The sequence below is a fragment of the Rhinopithecus bieti genome, unplaced genomic scaffold (genome assembly GCF_001698545.2).
Source record: "Rhinopithecus bieti isolate Rb0 unplaced genomic scaffold, ASM169854v2 scaffold_33940, whole genome shotgun sequence".
Taxonomy (NCBI): domain Eukaryota; kingdom Metazoa; phylum Chordata; class Mammalia; order Primates; family Cercopithecidae; genus Rhinopithecus; species Rhinopithecus bieti.
In genome coordinates, this window is record NW_016814565.1 from 1,063,655 (window position 1) to 1,086,971 (window position 23,317).

The following is a 23,317-nucleotide window of genomic DNA, read 5'->3' on the forward strand; positions in this document are numbered from 1 at the left end:
AAAAAAATTAAAAAAAAATAAAAAAATAATAAAATATATATATATGTAGATAGCAATATATTACATACCAAAGTAATTTTCCTGGTTTTGACCCTGTGTAAGCTGTTACCACTGGAGAAAACTGAGCGAAGGGTACATGGGAGTTCTTTATATTATTTGCATAATTTATGAGTCTTTAAGATATTTTAAAATAAGTATTTTTTGGCCAGGCACAGTGGCTCACACCTCTAATCCCAGCTGTTTGGGAGGCCAAGGTGGAGGTCAGGAGTTCAAGACCAGCCTGGCCAACATGATGAAACCCCGTCTACTAAAAATACAAAAATTAGCTGGGCATGGTGGTGCATGCCTGTAATCCCAGCTACTCAGAAAGCTGAGGCAGGAGAATCACTTGAACCCAGTAGGCAGAGGTTGCAGTGAGCCAAGATCGCACCACTGCATTCCAGCCTGGTGGCAAAGCAAGACTGTCTTTAGTCACATTTAACTGTTTGGATAGAGGTAAGGGCAAGACTAACAGTTGATTTTAATCACGTTTTGGTTTTAGCAAGTGAGTGTAACACAGAAGGGAGTAAAAGGCAAGGGAGTTATTATAGTGAGGGATTATGGAATTTCAGCTTTGTATGGGCTTGATTTGGACAAATAAATTGTGATGGTGGAATTGTATTGAGGGACTGAGATAAGAAGTCAGAGGTGAATGCTTGAAATTGAGATTTGGAGGGTTGTAGTTGAATGTAAGATATAACCATGGGTGTGGTCATTGAGGTGTGGTGGAGAACAAGATTGTTGGAAACAGACAGGTTCAGAAACTGAGAGGCTAGTGTGTTGTATGCATTTTTTTTGGTCTGGATATTGAAGTTGCCAAAAACAATGGTAGAAATAGTGGTAGAGAAAGAAAGCGTAAGATAGTGCCAAAGTTTGTGAATGAAGGAATTGTGGAAGGTTTTTTATACAATTGCCCAAGGAACAGTTGCAGGGAATATAGTCAGTTGGCCTGTGTTTCAGGGGAGTTGGAAATTTTAGGATGGCAAATGGAAGGAAGTCTAGAAACACCGAAGAGCAAGGAGACCTACCTTAGCTCTAGAAGCAATCATATGAAGGATTGAAGAGAAAAGTGACACCATTTGTGAGAGCTGCAGAGGAAATGGTGTCCTCAGGAGATAGTCTTGTTTACTTAGACAAAAAGGGGAAAAAAATTGGAGTTTAGGATATAAGCAGTTTTCTAAATGGTAAATTGTGAGTTCCAGAACAGTGAAAGGGTTTGCTGGAGAAAGGACAGTCATAAAATTGTGTCAGACTTGAGGTCATCTCACAGTGCCATATGGATGTGGGTTTAAGGATAACCTATGAGTTTCGAGGCTTTGTATTTGGTCAGTAGACAGGCATATAAGACATGATGGAGTTAGTGCTATTGGCCTCTGAGGTAAGTGGACAATCTGCTCAAATCCTAGCCTCCTTCCTGGTGCTAGTCTCTTTATAAATAGGGAAGTTTGTAGTGGTGTAGCAGGTAGAATTTGAGAAGGCATATGAGGTTGGGGGCTGTCCTGCCAGAAACAGAGTTCTGTCTGCCCTTTAGTCAGTTTTGCAAAGAGATAATGTTTTGAGACCAAGGGAGGGGCAGTTGTAATAAGCTTTATCATGAATCTCTTTGGGACCATTCAAGTTATATCTCAGCTTGGCTGGTGAGAGCCCCTTAGAACTGGCTCTACTCTGGGTGTACTTCTAACATATCTCCATTATTCTTCAAACATTTCCTTTCATTTGGTACAGTAAACATTCCAGGTTTATCTTGTGTCTTCTCCACCCCAGCCCTGGCATTAGCCATTTTTCATAAGAGCCCTGTCTTCTTTAAGTGGAAAATGGTATTTAGAAATCAGGCTTTGGGTGCTAAGTGTAGTACTTCTTGCTTCCGGGGAGTCAGTAGTTTTACTGGGTTCTTTCAGCTGATAGAGCTAGGATCTGTATGTGTGTATACACACATGCATCCATAGACTTACCTATATTTAGAGCTGTATATATATTGAAGACCATGGAATCAAACTGATACTTCTCATTCTATCCAAATACCAAAGAATTTATTCTAGCCTTCTCCCTTTCCATATTATATATATAACTTTCATCATCAATGAGAAACTTTACTGCCATCATTTTTAGGGTATTTACTTAAATCTCCCCTGTAAATCTCCCAGGCATGGTGGCTCATGCCTGTAATCCCAGCACTTTGGGAGGCTGAGGAGGGTGGATCACCTGAGGTCAGGAGTTCAAGACCAGCCTGGTCAACGTGGTGAAACCCTGTCTCTACTAAAAATACAAAAATTAGCAGGGCATGGTGGCACACGCCTGTAGTCCCAGGTACTCAGGAGGCTGAGGCAGGAGAATCACTTGAACCTGAATGGCGGAGGTTGCAGTGAGCCGAGATCACGCCACTGTACTCCAGCCTGGGGACAGAGTGAGACTGTGTCTTAAAAAAAAAAAAAACCTCCCCTGTATGTATCCATGGAGTCTTCAGGCTGCGCTGGTCAAAAGCTCAACCTCAGACATACTGGACCACCCTCTCAGAGAAGGTATAATAGTAGGATGTTACCTGTGTATTTTTCCCAAATTCCCTTTATGATGTTAAGGAAATTCCCTTTTGTCCCTAGTTTGTTCAGCATTTTTATCATAAAAGAATATGAATATCGGAGGCCGGTGCGCCGTGGCTCAAGCCTGTAATCCAGCTCATTTGGGGAGGCAAGGCGGCGGATTCACGAGGTCAGGAGATCAAGACCCATCCTGGCTACACTGGTGAAACCCCGTCTCTATAAAATAGCCAAAAAACTAGCCGGGCGACCTGGCAGGTGCCTGTAGTCCCAGCTACCTCGGAGAGGCTGAGGCAAGGAGAATGGCGTGAACCCGGGAGCGGAGACTTGCAGTGAGCTGAGATCTGGGCCACTGCACTCCAGCCTGGGCGACAGAGCGAGACTCCGTCTCAAAAAAAAAAAAAAAAAAAAAGAATATTGAAGATACTCTTTTGTGTAATGCTTTTCCTTTTTTTTCTTTTTTTTTCTGTGACTTTTGTTTTTTGGTTTTTTTGAGATGGAGTCTTGTTCTATCCTCCAGGCTGGAGTGCAGTGGCAAAATCTCAGCTCACTGCAAACTCTGCCTCCCAGGTACAAGTGATTCTCTTGCCTCAGCCTCCCAAGTCGCTGGGATTACAGGCACGTGCCACCACACCTGGCTAGTTTTTTATGTATTTGGTAGAGACGAAGTTTCACCATGTTGGCCAGGCTGGTCTCAAACTCCTGACCTCAAGTGATCCACCCACTTCAGCCACCCAAAGTGCTGGCGTGAGCCACTGCGCCCAGTTATGTAATGCTTTTTCTACGTCAGTAGAGATGGCCGTGTAGTTTTCTTGTTTCATTCTGTTAATGTGGTGCATTATGCTGGTTGATTTTCTTATGTTGAATCTCCCTTGCATTCCTGGGGTAAATCGCATTTGGTAATAGTGTATAATCCTTTCAGTAGGCTACTTGATTGAGGTTGCTAATATTTTGTTGACAATTTTCACATCTATAGTCATAAGGGATATTGGTTTGTAGGGTTGGATTTTTGTTTGTTTACTGTTTGTTTTGGAGGGTGTGTGCAAAATCCTTTTCTGGTATTTTGATAGTGATGACCTCATAGAATGATTTAGGAAATATTCCCTCTGTTGTGATCTTCTGGAAGAGTTTGAGAATTGGTGTTAATTCTCCTTTAAATGTTTGGTAGAATCTGATCCTTGGCTTTTCTTTGTTGGAAGATTTTTATTTTTTTTGAGACAGAGTCTTACTCTGTCACCCCAGCTGGAGTGCAGTGGCACAATCTTGGCTCACTGTAACCTTCGCCTCCCAGGTTCAAGCGATTCCCCTGCCTCAGCCTCCCAAGTAGCTGGGACTACAGGTGCATGTCCCCACGCCGGACTAATTTTTTGTATTTTTTTTTTTTTTAAGTTGAGACGGGGTTTCACTGTGTTAGCCAGGATAGTCTTGATCTCCTGACCTTGTGATCCGCCCACCTCGGCCTTCCAAAGTGCTGAGATTACAGGAGTGAGCCACCACACTTGGCCTGGAAGATGTTTTAATTATAGATTTAATCTCTAATTTTTATGGGTTTATTCAGATTTTCTAGTGTTTTTATAGTGTTAGCTAAGTTCAGTTGGCCCTTTGTATCTTTGGGTTCCACTTCTGTGGATTCAACTACCACATATAAAAATAATCTGGGGAAAATTGCGTCTGTACTGAACATGTAACAGACTTTTTGTCATTATTCCTTAAACAATATAGGATAACAACTATTAGCATAACATTTACATTGTATTTGGTATTATAAGTAGTTTAGAGATTATTTTAAATATACAGGATGATGTATATACACATTATATGCAGATACTCTACACCATTTTATATCAGGGACTTGAGTATCCTTGGATTTTGGTATTTGCTGCAGGTCCTGGAACCAATCATCCGTGAATACCAAAGGAGAACCGTAGCTTGTGGGTTTCTAGGAATTTGTCCGTTTCCTCTGGGTTATCTATTTTGTTGGTATATAGTTGCTCATAGTATTTTCTTATAATCTTATTTTTGTAAAATACCGTGATGGCCCCACTTTCATTCCTTATTTTAGTCATTTGAATCTTCTTTTTTCCTTGGTCAGTCTATCTAAAGGTTTGTAACTTCCTTAACCTTTTAAAAGAACCAACTTTTGGCTTTGTTGCTTCTGTGTATTATTTTTCTTTTTTTTTTTTTAAGCAAAAGTAATTCTGTTTTATTGATGTAGGTATTAGTATAATCATTGAAATACATCCAGAGGGTGCAGCCTTTACAGGAAAAGAGGAAGTCAGCATTAATTTGTTTAAAATACTTAACTGCAAGTGCAAAGTTAAACAACAGGACTCCTATAGATTGTGCATTAAAGGTAAAGTCAAGAGGAAAAATGATGCAGGGAAATAACAATTTTCTCTTCTTTTTTAAAAAAATTCAATAGGTTTATGGAAAACGGGTGGTGTTTGGTTCCATGAATAAGTTATTTAGTGGCGATTTCTGAGATTTTGGTGCACCCATCATCCGAGCAGTATACACTGTACCTAATGTGTAGTCTTTTATCTCTCACCCGCCTAACACCCTTTCCCCCAAGTCCCCAAAGTCCATTGTATCATTCTCATGCATTTGCATCCTCATAGCTTAGCTCCTGCTTATGAGTGAGAACATATGATTTTTGATTTCCCATTCCTGAGTTATTTCACTGAGAATAATGGTCTCCAGTTCCATCCAGGTTGCTGTGAATGCCATTACTGCATTCCATTTTATGGCCGAATAGTATTCCATGGTGTGTGTGTGTGTGTGTGTATATATATATACCAAATTTTTTTATCCACTTGTTGATTGATGGGCATTTGGGCTGGTGCCATATTTTTGCAATTACGAATTGTGCCACTATAAACATGCATGTGCAAGTATCTTTTTTGTATAATAACTTATTTTCCTCTGGTTAGATATCCAGTAGTGAGATTACTGGATCAAATAGTAGATCTACTTTTAGGTTTCTTTTTTTTTTTTTTGAGACAGAGTCTCATTCTGTCACTCAGGCTGGAGTGCGGTGGTGCTATCTCCGCTCACTGCAGGCTCCGACTTCTGGGTTCATGCCATTCTCCTGCCTCAGCCTCCCAAGTAGCTGGGAATGTAGGCACCCGCCACCACGCCCGGCTACTTTTTTTTTTTTCTTTTTTTTTTAGTAGAGACGGGGCTTCACTATGTTAGCCAGGATGGGCTCGATCTCCTGACCTCGTGATCTGCCTACCTCGGCCTTCCAAAGTGCTGGGATTACAGGCATGAGCCACTACGCCTGGCCAACTTTTAGTTCTTTTTAAAATTTTTATTTATTTATTTATTTTGGGGGTGAAAGATACAGTCTTGCTCTGTCACCCAGGTTGGAATTCAGTGGCACAGTCTCGGCTGACTGCAACCTCTGTCTCCATGTTCAAGCCATTCTTGTGGCTCACCCTCCCAAGTGGCTGGTACTATATGCATGCCCCACCACGCCCAGCTAGTTTTTGTATTTTTAGTAAAGACAGTGTTTTGTCATGTTGGCCAGGCTGGTCTTGAACTCCTGACCTCAGGTTATTCACCTACCTCAGCCTCCCAAAGTGCAGGGATTATAGGCATAAGCTACCATGCCTGGCCTGCTTTTGGTTCTTTAAGGAATCTCCACACTGTTTTCCATAGTGGTTGTACTAGTTTACCTTCCCGCCAACAGTGTAGAACTGTTCCCTTTTCACCACATCCACGCCAACATCTATTTTTATTATGGCCATTCTTGAAGGAGTAAGGTCGTATTGCATTGTGGTTTTGATTTGCATTTCCCTGATCGTTAGTGATGTTGAGGAGTTTTCTTTTCTTTTCTTTTTTTTTTTTTGCCATTTGTGTGTTTCCTTTTGAGAATTGTCTATTCATGTCCTTAGCCCACTTTTAGATGGAGTCTCGCTCTGTCACCCAGGCTGGAGTGCAGTGGCCGGATCTCAGCTCACTGCAAGCTCTGCCTCCTAGGTTTACGCCATTCTCCTGCCTCAGCCTCCCGAGTAGCTGGGACTACAGGCGCCCACCACCTCGCCCGGCTAGTTTTTTGTATTTTTTAGTAGAGACGGGGTTTCACCGTGTTAGCCAGGATGGTCTCGATCTCCTGACCTCGTGATCCGCCCGTCTCGGCCTCCCAAAGTGCTGGGATTACAGGCTTGAGCCACCGTGCCCGGCCCGGGATTGTTTTTTTCTTGCTGATTTGTCTGAGTTCCTTGTAGATTCTGGATTGTATATTATTTTTCTATTCTCTAATACATTTATCACTGCTTTATTATTTAGTTTTCTCTATCTGCTAGCTTTTGGTATAGTTTGTTCTTAGTTCCTTAGGATATAAACTTAGGTTATTGACATGAGATCATTCTGTTTGTTTTAGTTTAAGTGTTTACAACTATTCGTTTCCCTCTGAACACTGCTATTTTTGCATCCTATAAGTTGTAGTATGCTGTGTTTTCATTAGTCTCTAAGTATTTTCTAATTTCCCTTGTGATTTCTTCTTTGATCTTTTGGTTGTTTAAGAGTGTATTGTTTAGGCTGGGCATGGTGGCTCATGCCTGTAATCCCAGCACTTTGGGAGGCTGAGGCGGGCAGATCGTGAGGTCAGGAGTTCAAGACCAGCCTGGCCAACGTGGTGAAACATCGTCGTTACTAAATATACAAGAAAAAAAAAAGAGTGTATTGTTTAATTTCCACATATTTGTGAATTTTCCAGATTTCCTTTTATTATTTCTAGTTTCATTCCATTATGATATGAGAAGATAATTTTTTACGATTTTAGTCTTTTTAAAATTTATTGAAAGTTTTGTGACCTAACATATGGTCTGTCCTAGAAGATGTTCCATGTACACTTAAAAAGAATGTTTATTCTACTTTTATTGGATAGAGTATTCTATATATGTCTGATAGGTCTTGTTGGTTTATAGTGTATTCAAGTTCTCTATTTCCTTTTTGATCTTTTGATTATTGTATACATTAATGATAGTGGCATATTAAAGCTACCAATTGTTATCTTAGAACTGTCTGTACCTCCCTTTGATTCTGTCAATTTTTGCCTTATATATTTTGGAGCTGTGTTGTTAGGTTCATAACTATTTGTAATTGTGATATCTTCGTGATGAATTGACCCTGTTAATCAATATTTGTCTTTGTCTCATATCAATTTTGCATCATATTAGTCTATTTCGTCTTAGTATAGTTTCTCTAGCTCTGTTTTGTTACTATTTACATGGAATAACTATTTTCCAAATCTTAACTTTCAACCTATTTCTGTCTTTGGACCTAAAGCAAGACTTGTATTTTTTTAAAGACTTGTTTTGTGGCCTAACATATGGTCCATCCATATGCTGCAGAGAACAATGTGTATTCTTCAGCTGCTAGATGAAATGTTCTATAAATGTCTATTAGATCCATTTGGTCTACAGTGCAGATTAAGTCCAATGTTTCTTCATTGATTTTCTGTTAGAACGATGTGTCCAATGCTGTAAGTGGCGTGTTGAAGTCTCCAGCTATCACTGTATTGGGGTCTCTCTCTCTCTCTCTCTCTTTAGCTCTAATAATATTTGCTTCATATATCTGGGCACTCCAGTATTGGGTGCATATTTATATTTGTAATTGTTTTTGTTTTGTTTTGTTTTGTTTTGAGACAGAGTCTCCCCCTGTCGCCCAGGCTGGCATGCAGTGGCTTGATCTTGACTCACTGCAACCTCTACTTCCCAGGTTCATGCTATTAGTCTTCTGGGTCTCAGCCTCCCAAGTAGCTGGAACTACAGGTGTGTGCCACCACGCCCAGTTACTTTTTGTGTTTTTAATAGAGATGGGGTTTCAGCATGTTGGCCAGGATGGTCTCGATCTCTTGACCCTGTGATCTGCCCACCTCGCTCGGCCTCCCGAAGTGTTGAGATTACAGGCATGAGCCACTGCATCTGGCCTGTATTTGTAATTGTTATATCTTCTTGCTAAATTGACCCCTTTATCATTATATAATGACCTTCTTTGTCTTCTTTTATAGTTTTTGTCTTGCATCTGTTTTGTCTAATACAAGGTAACATTTGCATAGAATATTTTCTTTTTTTTTTGAGAAGGAGTCTTGCTCTGTCGCCCAGGCTGGAGTGCAGTGGCGCGATCTCGGCTCACTGCAAGCTCCGCCTCCCAGGTTCACACCATTCTCCTGGCTCAGCCTCCAGAGTAGCTGGGACTACAGGCGCCCGCCACTATGCCCGGCTAATTTTTTGTATTTTTTTAGTAGAGACGGGATTTCACCGTGTTAGCCAGGATGGTCTCAATCTCCTGACCTCGTGAACCGCCCGTCTCAGCCTCCCAAAGTGCTGGGATTACAGGCTTAAGCCACTGCGCCTGGCCTTCCATCTCTTTATTTTCAGTGTATGTGTCTTGATAAGTGAAGTGTGTTTCTTCTAGGCAGCAGATCATTGGGGTGTGTGTGTGTGTGTGTGTGTGTGTGTGTGTGTTTTATCCATTTACCTAGTCTGTGTCTTTTGATTGGAGAGTTTAGTCCATTTATATTGATTGAGGAGTTACTCTTGCTTTTTTTTTTTTTTTTTTGGACACAGGGTCTTGCTCTGTCACTCAGGCAGCTAGGACTATAGGCATGTGCCACCGTGTCTGGCCAATTTTTGTATTTTGCATAGAGACAGAGTTTCACCATGTTGCCCAGGCTGGTCTCAAATTCCTGGGCTCAAGTGATCTGCCTACCTCTGCCTCACTAAGTGCTATGAGCCAGCAGTGCCCAGCCTTTCCTGCCATTTTAAAATGTGTTCTGGTTGTTTTTTGCTTTTCTTTTTCTTTTGTTTCTTTCTTTTCTTTTTTTCCTGCCTTCCTGCCTTCCTTCCATTCCATTCCTTTTGTGAAAGGGATTTTCTCTGGTGGTATGTTTTGATTTTTGTTATTATTATCATTATTTTTCATGTATCTGTTGTATGTTTTTTCATTTGAGTTTACCATGAGGCTTGCAAATAGCTTATAACGCAATATTGTAAACTGAAGATAACACCAATTACATAAATAAACTAACACGCAGAGAGAAAACTAATAAAAACTTTACACTTCAACTGTGTTCCCCTGGTTTTTAACTTTTTGTTGTTTCTGTTTATTTTACTACACTGTCTATGTCTTGTAGCTGTAGTTATTATTTTTTGTTGGTTCATGTTTTAGTTTATACACCACAATTACAGTGTCATAATATTCTATTTTTCTTGTATTTACTATTACCAGTGAGTTTTGTACCTTCACATGATTTGTTATTGCTCATTAAAGTTCTTATCTTTCAGACTGAAGAACTCCATTTAGTTTTTCTTCTTGAACAGGTCTCATGTTGATAAAATCCCTCAGCTTTTATTTTTCTGGGAAGATCTTTATTTGTCCTTCATGTTTGACGGATAATTTCACTGAATATACATACTATTCTAGGATAAAAGTTTTTAACTTCGGCACTTTAAATATGTCATGCCATTCTCCTGGCCTGTAAGGTTTCCACTGAAAAGTCTGCTGCTAGATGTATTGGAGCTCCATTGTTGTTTCTTTTCTCTTGATGCTTTCATGATCCTTTCTTTATCCTTGACCTTTGGGAGTTTGATTATTAAGTATCTTGAAGTAGTCTTATTTGGGCTAAATTTGCTCTGTATTCTGTAACCTTCTTGTATTTGAATATTGATATCTTTCCCTGGGTTTGGGATGTTCACTGTTATTATCCCTTTGAACAAACTTTCTATCCCATTTTTTTCTCTACCTCTTTAAGGCCAATAACTCTTAGATTTGCCCTTTTGAGGCGATGTCTCTAGATCTTGTAGGAGTGCTTCCTTCTTCCTTAATTGTTTTTTCTTTTGTCTCCTCTGATTGTGTACTTTAAAATAGCCTGTCTTCAAGCTCACTAATCGATTCTTTTTCTTGATCAATTCCACAGTTGACGGCCACTGATGCGTTATTCTTCAGTATGTCAGTTGCATTTTTCAACTCTAGAATTTCTGCTTGATTCTTTTTATTTTACTCTCTGTTAAATTTATGATAGAATTCTGAAAACCTTCTCTGTGTTATCTTGAATTTCTTTTTCCTCAAAACAGCTATTTTGAATTCTCTGTCTGACTGAAAGGTCATATATCTCTGTCTCTCCATGATTGGTCGCTGGTGCCTTATTTAGTTTGTTTGGTGAGGTCATGTTTTCCTGGGTGGTTTTGATGCTTGTGGATGTTCACTGGTGTCTGGGCATTGAAGAGTTAGGTATTTATTGTAGTCTTCACAGTCTGGTTTTATTTGTACTCATCCTTCTTAGGAAGGCTTTCTAGGTATTCGGAGGGACTTGGTTGTTGTGATCTAAGTTTTTGGTCATTGCAGCCGTATCTGCATTAGGGGGCACCCCAAGCCCAATAGCACGGTGTCTCTTGGATAAGATTCAGAAGAATCCTCTGGATTATCAGGCAGAGACTCTCGTTCTCTTTCCTAACTTTTTCCCAAACAGGAGTCTTTCTGTGCTGATCTCTCTGGAGCTGGGGGAGGGGTGGCACCAGCACCTTTGTGGCCACCACCACTGGGACTGCACTGGGTCACACCTGAAGCCAGCACAGCACTGGGTCTCACCTAAGGCTCATGGTAACCACTACCCGGCTACTGCCTTTGTTTGCTTAAGGCCCTAGGACTCTGCAGTCAGCAGGTGGTGAAGCTAGCCAAGCTTGTGTTCTTCTCTTCAGTGCAGAGTTTCCCTCAGTCCCAGTTGGGTCCAGAAATGCTGTCTGAGAGCCAGGGCTTGGAGTCAGAAACCTTAGGGAACCTACCTGGTACTCTGTTCTTCTGTGGCCATGCTGGCATCCAAGCCACAAGGCGAAGTTATTCCCACTCTACAGTCCCCATCCATAGAATGATTAAGTGGGTACCTGTCAAAGGAAAATCCTCAAGTATCAGCAGATACTGTTTTTTCTATCCTTTGGGTTTTCAAGAAAGGTTGTAACCCTGGATGTCTGTGTTTTTGTAGTATTCTGGATCCTGGAAAGGGAAGCTAGGATTTTCCTTGTTCACTGTACAGATCTTCATTTGATCCCTTTATTTTCAGTGGGGCACCCTGACTATCCGCTGTCTCAGATTCCAGACCCTCTGGTTCAGGCTCTCCAAAAAGGCAAAGGATTTTCCACCAAGCATCCTAGTTTCAACCCTACTCTAATACCTCTGCCTTTTAGAGTCTTTATGTTTACCCGTTGAGCTAACTGGGCTACCTCTGATGTTGCGGGTATTGCTACTTGCAATTGCTGAGCCTGTAGCACAAATTAGCTATAAGTTACTATTTCAATTTTTTCTGCTTTACCAATTCAGTTACCAGCCATTTGTCTACTTTTCATATTTTGAAATGTTATTAACATTTCTTTATTGCTCTTACCTCCCTTATTCTCTCTTTTCCTGTGGACTTACACCATTTTTCTTCCTGTATTCTCTTTTAGAGGGTTTTAGGAGGGAGAGAGATTTAGCACATTAATCAGTCTGCTCCATTTAAGAACCTTCTAAACTTAAACAGAATTCAGACATAACAGCAGAGAAAGATTAATTTGACCACTGAAAACTGTTAAATTTATGCATAGCAGAAAACATAAAATTGAAAAGCATGTAACAGGCCGGGTTGTATGTAACAAATACGACAGAGTAATACTCCTAATATATGAAGAATTCAAATACAAATACATAAGAAAAATACTATCCCCCAAAAGATAAGTGGGCCCAGTACCTGAAGAAATATTTCATGAGCACATACATATCTCTGATTTTTAGTATCACAAATAGTCAGAAATGTGTACTAAAGCAAGTTGTCATTTTCAACTCAAAAGAAAAATGCGTTTGTGTGTGCGTAGAGTATATATACAGATGAAAACGTGAAGAGTGGAGCATTTTCCTAGACTGCAAATGGCAGTTTAAACTGGAACAGGAGCCGGGCATGGTGTCTCACACCTGTAATCTTAGCACTTTGAGAGGCCAAGATGGGCGGATCACCTGAGGTCGGGGGTTCGAGACCAATCTGACCAACATGGAGAAACCCCGTCTGTACTGAAAATACAAAATTAGCCAGGCGTGGTGGCTCATGCCTGTAATCCCAGCTACTCGGGAGGCTGAGCCAGGAGAATCACTTGAACCCAGGAGGCGGAGGTTGCTGTGAGCCAAGATTGCGTCATTGCACTCTAGCCTGGGCAACAAGAGTGAAACTCCGTCTCAAATAAGTAAATAAACAAGCAAACAAACAAACTGGAACAGGTGTAGAGGAAAACAGATAAGCAATATGCTTGATTATCTTTTGACTTACGAATTTTTCCTTAGGAAGTAGAATTTCTCCTAGGGAAATATTTCAAACTGTGGACCAAAATAGGCAAAAAGATGCCCATCTTATTTTTGTAGAATAACTGACATTTATTGAACCTTTAGTGTGTGTTTCAAGAACTGTGCTAAAAGAGTTTAACATGTATCATCCCATGTAATCCTCACAACCACCATGTGAGATAAATGCTATATTTACCTTATTTGAAAATGCAGAGGCTAGACTGCCAAACCAGGCTGGAGCCCAGGTCTAATTTAAAACATTTATTCTTTAACCGTCATGCTCACAATTTTCTGTAAATACATATTACTTTTATAAAGATGAGGGAAAAAAATAAACATTTTCAGTGTGTCAGTAGTGTAAGTATGTTTCAGTTATCTAAACATCCAACTAGACTAAAACAGCTAAATTTAGCAACTCATTGTACTTTTATGATACAATATGCAGCCATTAAAAAGTCATATTTTAGCCAGGCACAGTGACTCACGCCTGTAATCCTTGCACTTTGGGAGGCTGAGGTGAGCAGATCACCTGAGGTCGGGTGTTCGAGACCAGCCTGACCAATATGGTGAAACCCCATCTCTACTAAAAATACAAAAATTAGCTTGGTTGTGGTGGTGCTTGCCTGTAATTGCAGCTCCTCAGGAGGCTGAGGCAGGAGAATCATTTGAACCCGGGAGGCATACCTTGCAGTGAGCAGAGATCGCACCACTGCACTCCATCCTGGGTGACAGAGGGAGACCTTGTCTCAAAAAACAAACAAACAAATTGAAATATTTTTCTGAGCTTATTGTAGGTGGAAATACACAAAAAAAATTTAATCATTATTCCTGAGTGATTGGTTTACAGGTGTTTATTCATTTTCTTTTCTATGTTTTTTCTTCGTTTTCCAAATTTTGAATGTGTATTACTTTTGAAATCAGAAAAAAAGTTATAGTAATTATTTTACCTATTAACTTAATGTCGAATGACATGAATATGCTTATATGTCTGGAAAAAAAACAGTTGTAAAGTCATATGTATAGTACAGTTTCAGCTAGATACTATTTTTTTTTAAGCCTGAGAAAATACCCTACGTGGAAGTGTACAAAAATACTAACAGTGATGTTATCCCAGGGAGAGAGTAATGAGGATGAACTTTTATTATGTATTACTTTTTTCTCTATCTTCAAAATTGTACAATATGAGCATATTTATGTAATCATAGAAAATTTAATATTTTAACTTGGAGGACATGTCTTTACTTTTCTTATATTTTAGACATTTGAAGACAGTGATTTGTTCCATTTGATTGGTGTTATCTGTGGCTTAGCAATTTATAATTTTACTATTGTGGACCTCCATTTTCCTTTGGCTTTATATAAGAAACTACTGAAAAAGAAGCCATCCTTGGATGATTTGAAAGAACTAATGCCTGATGTTGGGAGGTTAGTTGGAAAAAAAAGTCAAAAGGTAGTAGGGTTTGGGAGGTAAGAAGTGGGGAATGTACAGAAAGCTTTCCTTCTATGAATAAGTATATTTTATTCTTCTTGTTAAATTTCTGAAATAAACAAATGCTCTTCTCTAATAAAGGAAAATCCATTATGTTACTCAGATCAAAATTTTCTTTTGAAAGACTAAATTTGGCTGGCACAGTGGCTCACACCTGTAATCCTAGCACTTTGGGAGGCTGAGGCAGGTGGATCACCTGAGGTCAAGAGTTTGAGACCAGCGTGGAGGTCAGGAGTTCGAGACCAGCGTGACCAACATGGCGAAACCCCATCTCTACTAAAATACAAAAATTAGCCAGGTGTGGTGGCCCACGCCTGTAGTCCCACCTACTCAGGAGGCTGAGGCAGGAGAATCGCTTGAACCCAGGAGGCAGAGGTTGCAGTGAGCTGAGATTGCACCGTTGCACTCCAGCCTGGGTGGCAGAGCAAGCCTCCGTCTCAACAAAAAAAGACAGACTAAATTTTTAGTTGTTAGACAATACCTTGCAAATATCAGATCATCACCTTAGGAAAGTAAATTTTTTCTGAGAGTGATTAATTCATTTATTTGGACTTTTACTTCTGATAACCTTGATTCCTAGTTTGAATATGTGAAATTTATTTTTATTTATTAAATAAAATGGATTAAAGATTTTATATAAATAAGGACAAATGGGCCAGGTGTGGTGGCTTATGCCTATAATCCTAGCACTTCGGGAGGCTGAGGTGGGCAGATCACGAGGTCAGGAGTTTGAGACCGGCCCGGCCAACATGGTGAAACCCGGTCTCTACTAAAAATACAAAAATTATCTTGGCGTGGTGGCGGGCGCCTGTAATCCTAGCTGCTCTGGAGGCTGAGGCAGGAGAATTGCTTAAAAACCTGGGGGGCAGAGGTTGCAGTGAGCCAAGATTACGCCACTGCACTCCAGCCTGGGCGACAGAGAAGACTCCATCTCAGGAAAAATAAAATAAAATAAAATAAGGAAAATGTTAAAATAGGTGAATACATGGCCTTTGTATTCAGAAAAGTGATAAGAACCTTTGACTAATTTTTTTCCTTCAGCATCATTTATAAGTTTGCCATTGTGTAGTCACTATTCTTCAACAAATATAAAATTACAAATTGACAAAAGGATTTTACCAAGAGGGAATGAGAAGTGTATATATAAATATATATATCCATAAGTAAAACAGTCAAAATATCCAATAATGTTTTTCCTCTCAGAAACGTGTATATTATTTTGCAGAAGCATGCAACAGTTACTGGATTATCCAGAAGATGACATAGAGGAAACATTTTGTCTTAATTTTACGGTAAGATGCAAAGACGTAGGTTAGCCTGATTATTCATCATCCCTTTTATTTAAGCTAGGTCTTACGGTTCTTCTTTATTTTGATGGATGGAATTCTTAAAGAACCCTTTAGCTAACATTTATTGAGCATTTACTACGTGCTAACTAGTCATAGTACATGCATTTCATTTAATCCTCAACAATCCAGTAAAGTTAGGATTATCCCTGTTTTACAGATGAAGAAAACTGAAAACAGTCATTACCTTGGGAGTCAGTATGCATACCAGCCCCTGTGACTTAAACCTGTGTACTTTATCATTATGCTAAATATATTTACAAATACAAGACGTCCTCTTTACCCAAGTGTTCATTTTTGAGTCTGCAGTTACAGAAATGCTTTAGAGAAGCAAAAGGTTATTGTAATATGAGAATATTACTACTAAATTTAAAAACATTAATTTCCACTGGTACATTCCTTTCTATTTCACACTAACATTCATCCTTGCCCATCTGGTCTTACTCACTGTTGGATGACATAGATAAAACAAATGCAAATGCATTGCAATATCATTTGGAAAATGAAATTGCAAATCTTGTAAAAGATGCACAATTTCATTAAGGCAGTGAAAGGGATGTGGTTTTTTGTTTTTTGTTTTTTGAGACGTAGTCTTGCTGTGTCACCCAGGCTGGAGTACAGTGGCACGATCTCGGCTCACTGCAACCTTTGCCTCCCAGGTTCAAGCGATTCTCCTGCCTCAGCCTCCTGAGTAGCTGGGATTACAGGTGCCTGCCACCATGCCCGGCTAATTTTTGTATTTTTAGTGCAGACGGGGTTTCACCACCTTGGCCAGGCTGGTCTCGAACTCCTGAGCTTGTGATCCACCCGCCTCGGCCTCCCAAAGTGCTGGAATTACAGGTGTGAGCCACTGCACCTGGCTGAAAGGGGTGTTAAATAACTGATCCAGTCACAGGCAAAGCCATTTATAGATGAGGATATGGCAGAAGTAGACTAGTTGGCAATTAAATAAGAGAAAATTCGTAAGGATTATGATAAGGCACTCCAGAAGGGAACAATTTGAATATTATAAATTAGACTCTTGGAAAAATTGTAAAGCCTTCAGTTTTCTTTTCTTTCTTTCTTTCTTTCTTTTTTTTTTTTTGAGACAAAGTCTTGCTCTGCCCAGGCTGAAATGCAGCAGTGCGATCTCAGCTCATTGCAGCCCCCGCCTCCCAGGTTCAAGCAATTCTCCTGCCTCAGCCTGCTGAGTAGCTGGGACTACAGGTGTGCACCACCACGCCCAGCTAATTTTTGTATTTTTAGTAGAGACGGGATTTCACCATGTTGGCCAGAATGGTCTCAATCTCTTGACCTCGTGATCTGCCCCCATTGGCCTTCCAAAGTGCTGGGATTACAGGCGTGAGCCACAGCACCCGGCCTCTTTTTATTTAAAAAAAATTTTATTTGTATATTTGTTTGCCACCCTGCCACATACACAACAGTTATCTTTATGGTTTTGTCAAAGCTGACAAAAGATGCCATATTCTGCTGTCATGAAATTTGCCCCCAAAAAATTGCACGTTCATATTCTTTTCAAGAAAATCTTGAGACTATTTTCTGGCCGGGCACGGTGGCTCACGTCTGTAATCCCAGCAGTTTGGGAGGCCGAGGCGGGTAGATCACTTGAGGTCAGGAGCTAGAGATGAGCCTGGCCAACATGGTGAAACCCCGTCTCGACTAAAAATGAAAAAATGAGCCAGGCGTGGTGGCATGTGCCTGTAATCCCAGCTACTCGGGAGGCTGAGGCAGGAGAATCGCTTAAACCCGAGAGGCAGAGGTTGCAGTGAGCTGAGATCGTGCCATTGCACTGCAGTCTGGGTGACAGAGTGAGACTCCGTCTCAAAAAAAAAAAAAAGTTGCTCTCCACAAATCCAGACAACAACAGAAAAGCATTTTCCAAAGTGTGTTCCTGTTAGAATAAGGTGACCATAAAATTAAAAAAAAAAAAAGCTATTTTCTATGAAATTTTGGTTCTCTTTCTCATTTGATTCACTCATACCCGTGTTAGTTTCTTGAATTTTTATTGATCATCTCAGTTGACTAAAAAATTGAGTTTCAAGCTGTTTAATTTCTAACTTATCAGTCACCAAATTTATGAACTCTTACTGTATTCAAAGAACTATGGTAATTCAAACATTTCTCCCCACTGCCATTTCTTTCTCAGAAATTTTTCAGTGGCTTTTTATTGCTTGTAGAATAATAGCTTTAGAATGGGTGTCAAAGACATTTATAACCTGGCTCTCTTCCTTTCACTGTATCCCTCCCTTCATATCAAGTTTTGTCATATCACACAGTATTTTTTTTAATATACCTTACCTTCCTCTTTTTCAGAGTCACTTGCCATACATTTTCAGAAACTCGATATTGTAAATATCTAATTTTTTTGTTCAATCGATATTGTGTCTGAAATCTCATTCTCTTCTTAATCTTTCAAAATACTACCCATACTTGTAGGTGCTTTTCAGATGGCATTTCTTCCTCAAGGTCTTTCACACGTCCTCTAGTTTGGAATTCCGTTTGCATTCCTCTATGATCTGATAACATTTTGTTCATATGTCTCTTATAAATGCATTATTTTATTATAATTGGTTCTTTATATGTTACATTTCTCTTCCTTTACTAGATAGTAAACTTCACAGCAGGAGTATATTTATCTAACATCCCACTCCCATCATAGTATTTTATAAATAGCAAGTTTTCATAAAAGAGGATAATATTCCAAAAGAAGGAATAGCAAAAGAAAAGATGCAGAAGTGGTCATGGTAATATTTTAGAAAATTCCAGAAGTAAAAGAAATAAAAGGTTTCAAAATACTTGACTATTTTTATAAACCAAATTAGTACATAACTGGAAAAACTGCCTGTGATCAAGTTTACAACAAGGGTGATAGAGGAACCCTGGAGTAGCAGTTGTCATGTGGGAAGAATGCGTGATTTTCTAAGCTGAATGCATTCTCATACTTGGATTTTTATCACTCGTCTAAGGAAAACATCCTAATATTTTATAGTAACCATTCTAAAGTTTTATGCACAACAAATGCTTAGTTTCCTTATTAACTTACCAAACACTAGGTAATTTGTAATTAATCATGGTAGGATTTCAAACTAGAGAGGATCAAAATTTCTAGTTCTGGCTTTAAGCAGAATTCTCAGATAAGCTATATGGTAGCAGAATTTTATCTCAAATTTAGTAGTTTTTTTTTTATTAAATGAAAGGTAGAATATAATAATAGATTATTAAAATACTCTAAGTTTTGAGTCTGACATTGACTTTTTTTAAAAATTTAAATTAATAGATCACAGTTGAAAACTTTGGTGCAACAGAAGTCAAAGAGCTGGTTCTAAATGGTGCAGACACAGCTGTTAACAAACAAAATCGGTAAGTGAATTTCAGCAGCAACAGTGGGAATAATAAGATTCAGTAGACATTTTCTTCTGTGTGTAGAAAACATGTCACTACGCTAAGTTTTTACTCCAATAAAACTTTAATTTTGAGTAGTTAGTGAGGAAATAATCTGCCTTTTCCTCCTGAAATCCCTTGAAGACATTAAACAAAACAAAGAGAAGGGAGAAGTGACAGCAGCAAACATTTTTGGAAGCCAGGAAACAGTAGTAACTAACTTTAGGAAACCAGAGAAAGCTGCAACATGAGATGGAAAAGAGGAGCCACGAAGCCAGCTGAATCACTTCACAAAACGAAAGTTTGGGTGCTGAGAACAAAACATACCTTTAGAAAATGTGTGGTGTTTGGGGAAATGCTAGAAACAGAACTCTTATAAGAAGCAGTTAGAAACTAGTTTCCCATGCTAACATTGGGTTTAAAACAACAACAAAAGAAACTAGTTTCCCTTAGCACACCAGGAAGCTGGCAACTGCCCTTCTCCGGCCTGGGCAGGAGATTGGAAATTTACCTTCTGGAGAAATTGGACTGTGGATTTGAGGACACCTAGAAACTGCCACAGGCAAGGAGCTGAACTGAAAACAGGGAGATTAAGTGCTGAAAGTCTATCGCTGCCTCCTCCTTAGTACCGTATAGTGGTAGATCCTTTTCTGGGGAAACTGCCTAACATTTAAAATGTAAATCCATAGGCCGGGCACATTCCATTTTTAATTGTATCCATCTGGATGTCACACCTGCAATCGCAGCACTTTGGGAGGCTGAGGCGGTCAGATCTTGAGGTCACGACAATGATACCATCCTGGCCAACGCAGTGAAACCCCATCTCTACTAAAAATACAAAAAATTAGCCGGCCGTGGTGGCATGTGCCTGTAGGTCCAGCTACTTGGGAGGCTGAGGCAGAAGAACTGCTTGAACCCAGTGAGCTGAGATCGTGCCACTGTGCTCCAGCCTGGGCGACAGAGCGAGGCTCCGTCTCAAAAAAAAAAAAAAAAAAGTTAATCGATAGCCAAAGGTCAACAGACATTTAAGGAAAGACCGAAACAGTCAAAAAGAATGGCAAGAAACCAGGAACCATGCAGGTTGAAGGACAAAACTTCAGAGGAAACTGAAATCAGTATCCTCAGAATGATGTGTGACATCCAGATGGATACAATTAAAAATGGAAAAAAAAATTTATTTGAAAGAAATGGAATGAATGAAATCTGTCAAAGAAGATATTTTAAAAAATAAATAAATAAACTTCGCAGAAATGAATGACATCCTTTCAAGATTGAAAGCATGAGAAGTGGAAAAAAGATCAATACCAAGACAAGATGACAAGATACATGAAATTTCAAAATTTTCAAAGTCAAAGGGACCCTAAAACTGTCCAGAAAACCCACAGACCTAAGAATTAATAACATCAGACACTGGAATCAAAGAACACTGGAAGCTAGAAGACCAAAATTTTAGGAAAAAATTACTTTTAACTTAAAATTTTGTATCCAAATTATCAAGTGTGTGAGTGTTTAAAAACATTTTCATACATTCGCAGTCTCAGAGAATTTACTTCTGAAGCCTTTTTCTCAGGAAATTACTGAAGGATGTGTTCTGTCTACCAAAACAAGGAATTAAACCAAGAAAGAGGAAGACACAGGATTAAAAAAGCAACAACAAACTACCAAGATTCACGCAAGCAAGGATTCTTTTTGAAGGATCAATAACTGTGTCGATTTAGAAAGCTAACAACGTGGGTTAGATCAAGAGGATGGAGGGCTCGAGTAGAGAAATGCAACTGATAATACCTAATTTTTGAATGAATCTAGAGGAAATGGATATTGCTTTTGGAGAAGTTGGGGATGAATTAGCAAACTAAGGAAAATAGAAGTTCTTTTTAAGGGAAAAAGGGTAACCATAGAATACAGCTTAACTGTGAATAATATAGAAATGTTAACAAATATTGAACCAAAAATTGTTATATAAATACAATAGATGTGTAGGGGAGTAGAAAGTGAATGGGACAATTACATTAAAGATAAATCCAAACCACCAAATTGAAATTTAAGGAATAACAGTAGAACTGTGTTGCTAGAAGCTTGAATATAAATATCAGAAGGAATAGCAAAAAGAATTAACAAATAGTTGCCTTTGAATAGTGGGAATTTCTGGCAGAGAAGTGTTGGACAGAGAGTTTCTTTATTCTCTTCTATTTTGTTACAATTCTTTAATAATGGCTGTTGCCAGGGAGTTGGTCCAAAGGATTATAATCCCAATTCTGCTGCTTAGAAGCTTTATAACTTTAAATAAATTAGTTGATGTCTCAATGCTTCAGTGTCCTTCTCTGTTAAATGGAATGACAAATTGTACCTATTTCATGGGATGATTTTGAGGACTAGATGAGACAATATTTTAAGATACTTAGAATAAGACCTAGCACATGTAGTGCTCAGTAAATGTTGGCTATTAGGATTGTTACTATTTGATGTTTTAAACTCTTGATATGTCTTACTTTGATAAAAATAAAGCTGTTTTAAAATGATGTGAAAAAATTTTAGGTCCTTCTAGATATCCTTGTTTTAAAAGAAAATTTGGTTTTGAAAGGCAGTTTACCATTATTCCTATTGCAGAATCATCCTTTATTACTTGGAAGACGAAGATATAAAATAGTGAAATCTTCTAGTTCCCATTCTCATTATTTGTTTGACCAGATAGCATCATAAAATGTTGTGGCTAGCAAAACAAAACAAATTGAGTAAGATTGTGGTTCAAATTCAGGGGTTAAAGGGGCTTCCTTTTTTTCTTTACAGTTTCTTTTTGTATCATAAGAGGTAGAAGAGAATCAGAAGTGATTGTGTATGTATTCACATGTACATTTGAAAAGAAACTACACTTGTACTCTTTAATGATTATCCTGAAAGAATGCTTAGTATCCTCTCTCAGGCATTTGTTAAAGTAAATGTTGTTCAGATTCCTTGGAACCCAAGGAAAAGAAGGCTATAGTTTGTCAAATGATCTGAATCCCAAAGCTCTTATTTTTTCGTCACCTATTGTTTGTAACAGATCATTCCTTTTAGGGATGCATGTGACTTGATATATATAAATTCTCAATAACTTGTAAATGTTTTAAAATTATTTTCATAGCCATTCACAGTATTCTGCCCATTAGGAAATGACATTTTTTCCAATAGGAATAGCCTAAGAATAACTGAATGCCTCATGGATATAGCTGATTTTATATGGAAAGAATAATAGCTTTTCCGTAATGACTTTGGTTTTGTCCTGTTTGAACCCTACTCATACATTCTCAGTTTCGTAGATATGTAGCAGAAATTGTAGGAGCACTTGAAGTTTTAATGACTACATTATGGATTCTTCATAAATGATTTTTATAATCTGTACATGTGTGCTTCTTCATTTCTAGACAAGAGTTTGTTGATGCTTATGTGGATTACATATTCAATAAATCAGTGGCTTCCTTATTTGATGCTTTTCATGCGGGCTTTCATAAGGTCTGTGGAGGAAAAGTCCTTCTGCTCTTTCAGCCTAATGAACTACAAGCAATGGTCATTGGAAATACAAATTATGATTGGAAGGAACTGGAAAAGGTAGGGGAAAACTAATCTCTGATATTGTGTAAATGGAAAGGCTTATATGTGGAAATCTTGCCTTTTTATGTATTATTTTTTATTTTATACACTTTATTACTGCCATTTTACAGGAAAGCACTCTACCCTTCTTGGCCCACAATGAATGGATTTTTGAACTGTGTATGAATTAGACACTACTATAATTGGTGGTATTGATATAGAAAACTCATCTGGCCAGGCACAGTGGCTCTCACCTATAATCCCAGCACTTTGGGGCGCTTAGGCGGGAGGATCACTTGAGGCCAGGAGTTCAACAGCAGCCTGGGGAACATAGCGAGACCTCATCTCTAAAAATAACTTAGGCCAGGCGCGGTGGCTTACATCTGTAACCCCAGGACTTTGGGAGGCCAAGGTGGGTGGATCACCTGAGGTCAGGAGTTCAAGACCTGCCTGGCCAACATGGTGAAACCCTGTCTCTACTAAAAATACAAAAATTAGCTGGGCGTGGTGGCATGTGCCTGTAATCCCAGCTACTCAGGAGGCTGAGGCAGGAGAATCTCTTGAACCTGGGAGGCGGAGGTTACAGTGAACTGAGATTGTGCCACTGTACTCCAGCCTGGGCAACAGAGCAAGGCTCTGTCTCAAAAAAA

General features: G+C 39.1%; 1 protein-coding gene across 1 annotated transcript in view; it reads left to right on the forward strand.

Moving 5' to 3' along the window:
* LOC108514880 (probable E3 ubiquitin-protein ligase HERC4) overlaps positions 1-22,942 on the forward strand; it is a 67,494-nt gene extending 44,552 nt beyond the window's left edge. The window contains exons 11-14 of the mRNA XM_017851403.1: positions 14,143-14,309; positions 15,599-15,665; positions 18,997-19,079; positions 22,502-22,942. Coding sequence (XP_017706892.1) covers positions 14,143-14,309; positions 15,599-15,665; positions 18,997-19,079; positions 22,502-22,700 — 516 coding nt within the window. The 3' untranslated portion in view covers positions 22,701-22,942. The remainder of the gene's footprint in view (positions 1-14,142; positions 14,310-15,598; positions 15,666-18,996; positions 19,080-22,501) is intronic.
* The last annotated feature ends 375 nt before the right edge of the window (positions 22,943-23,317 follow it).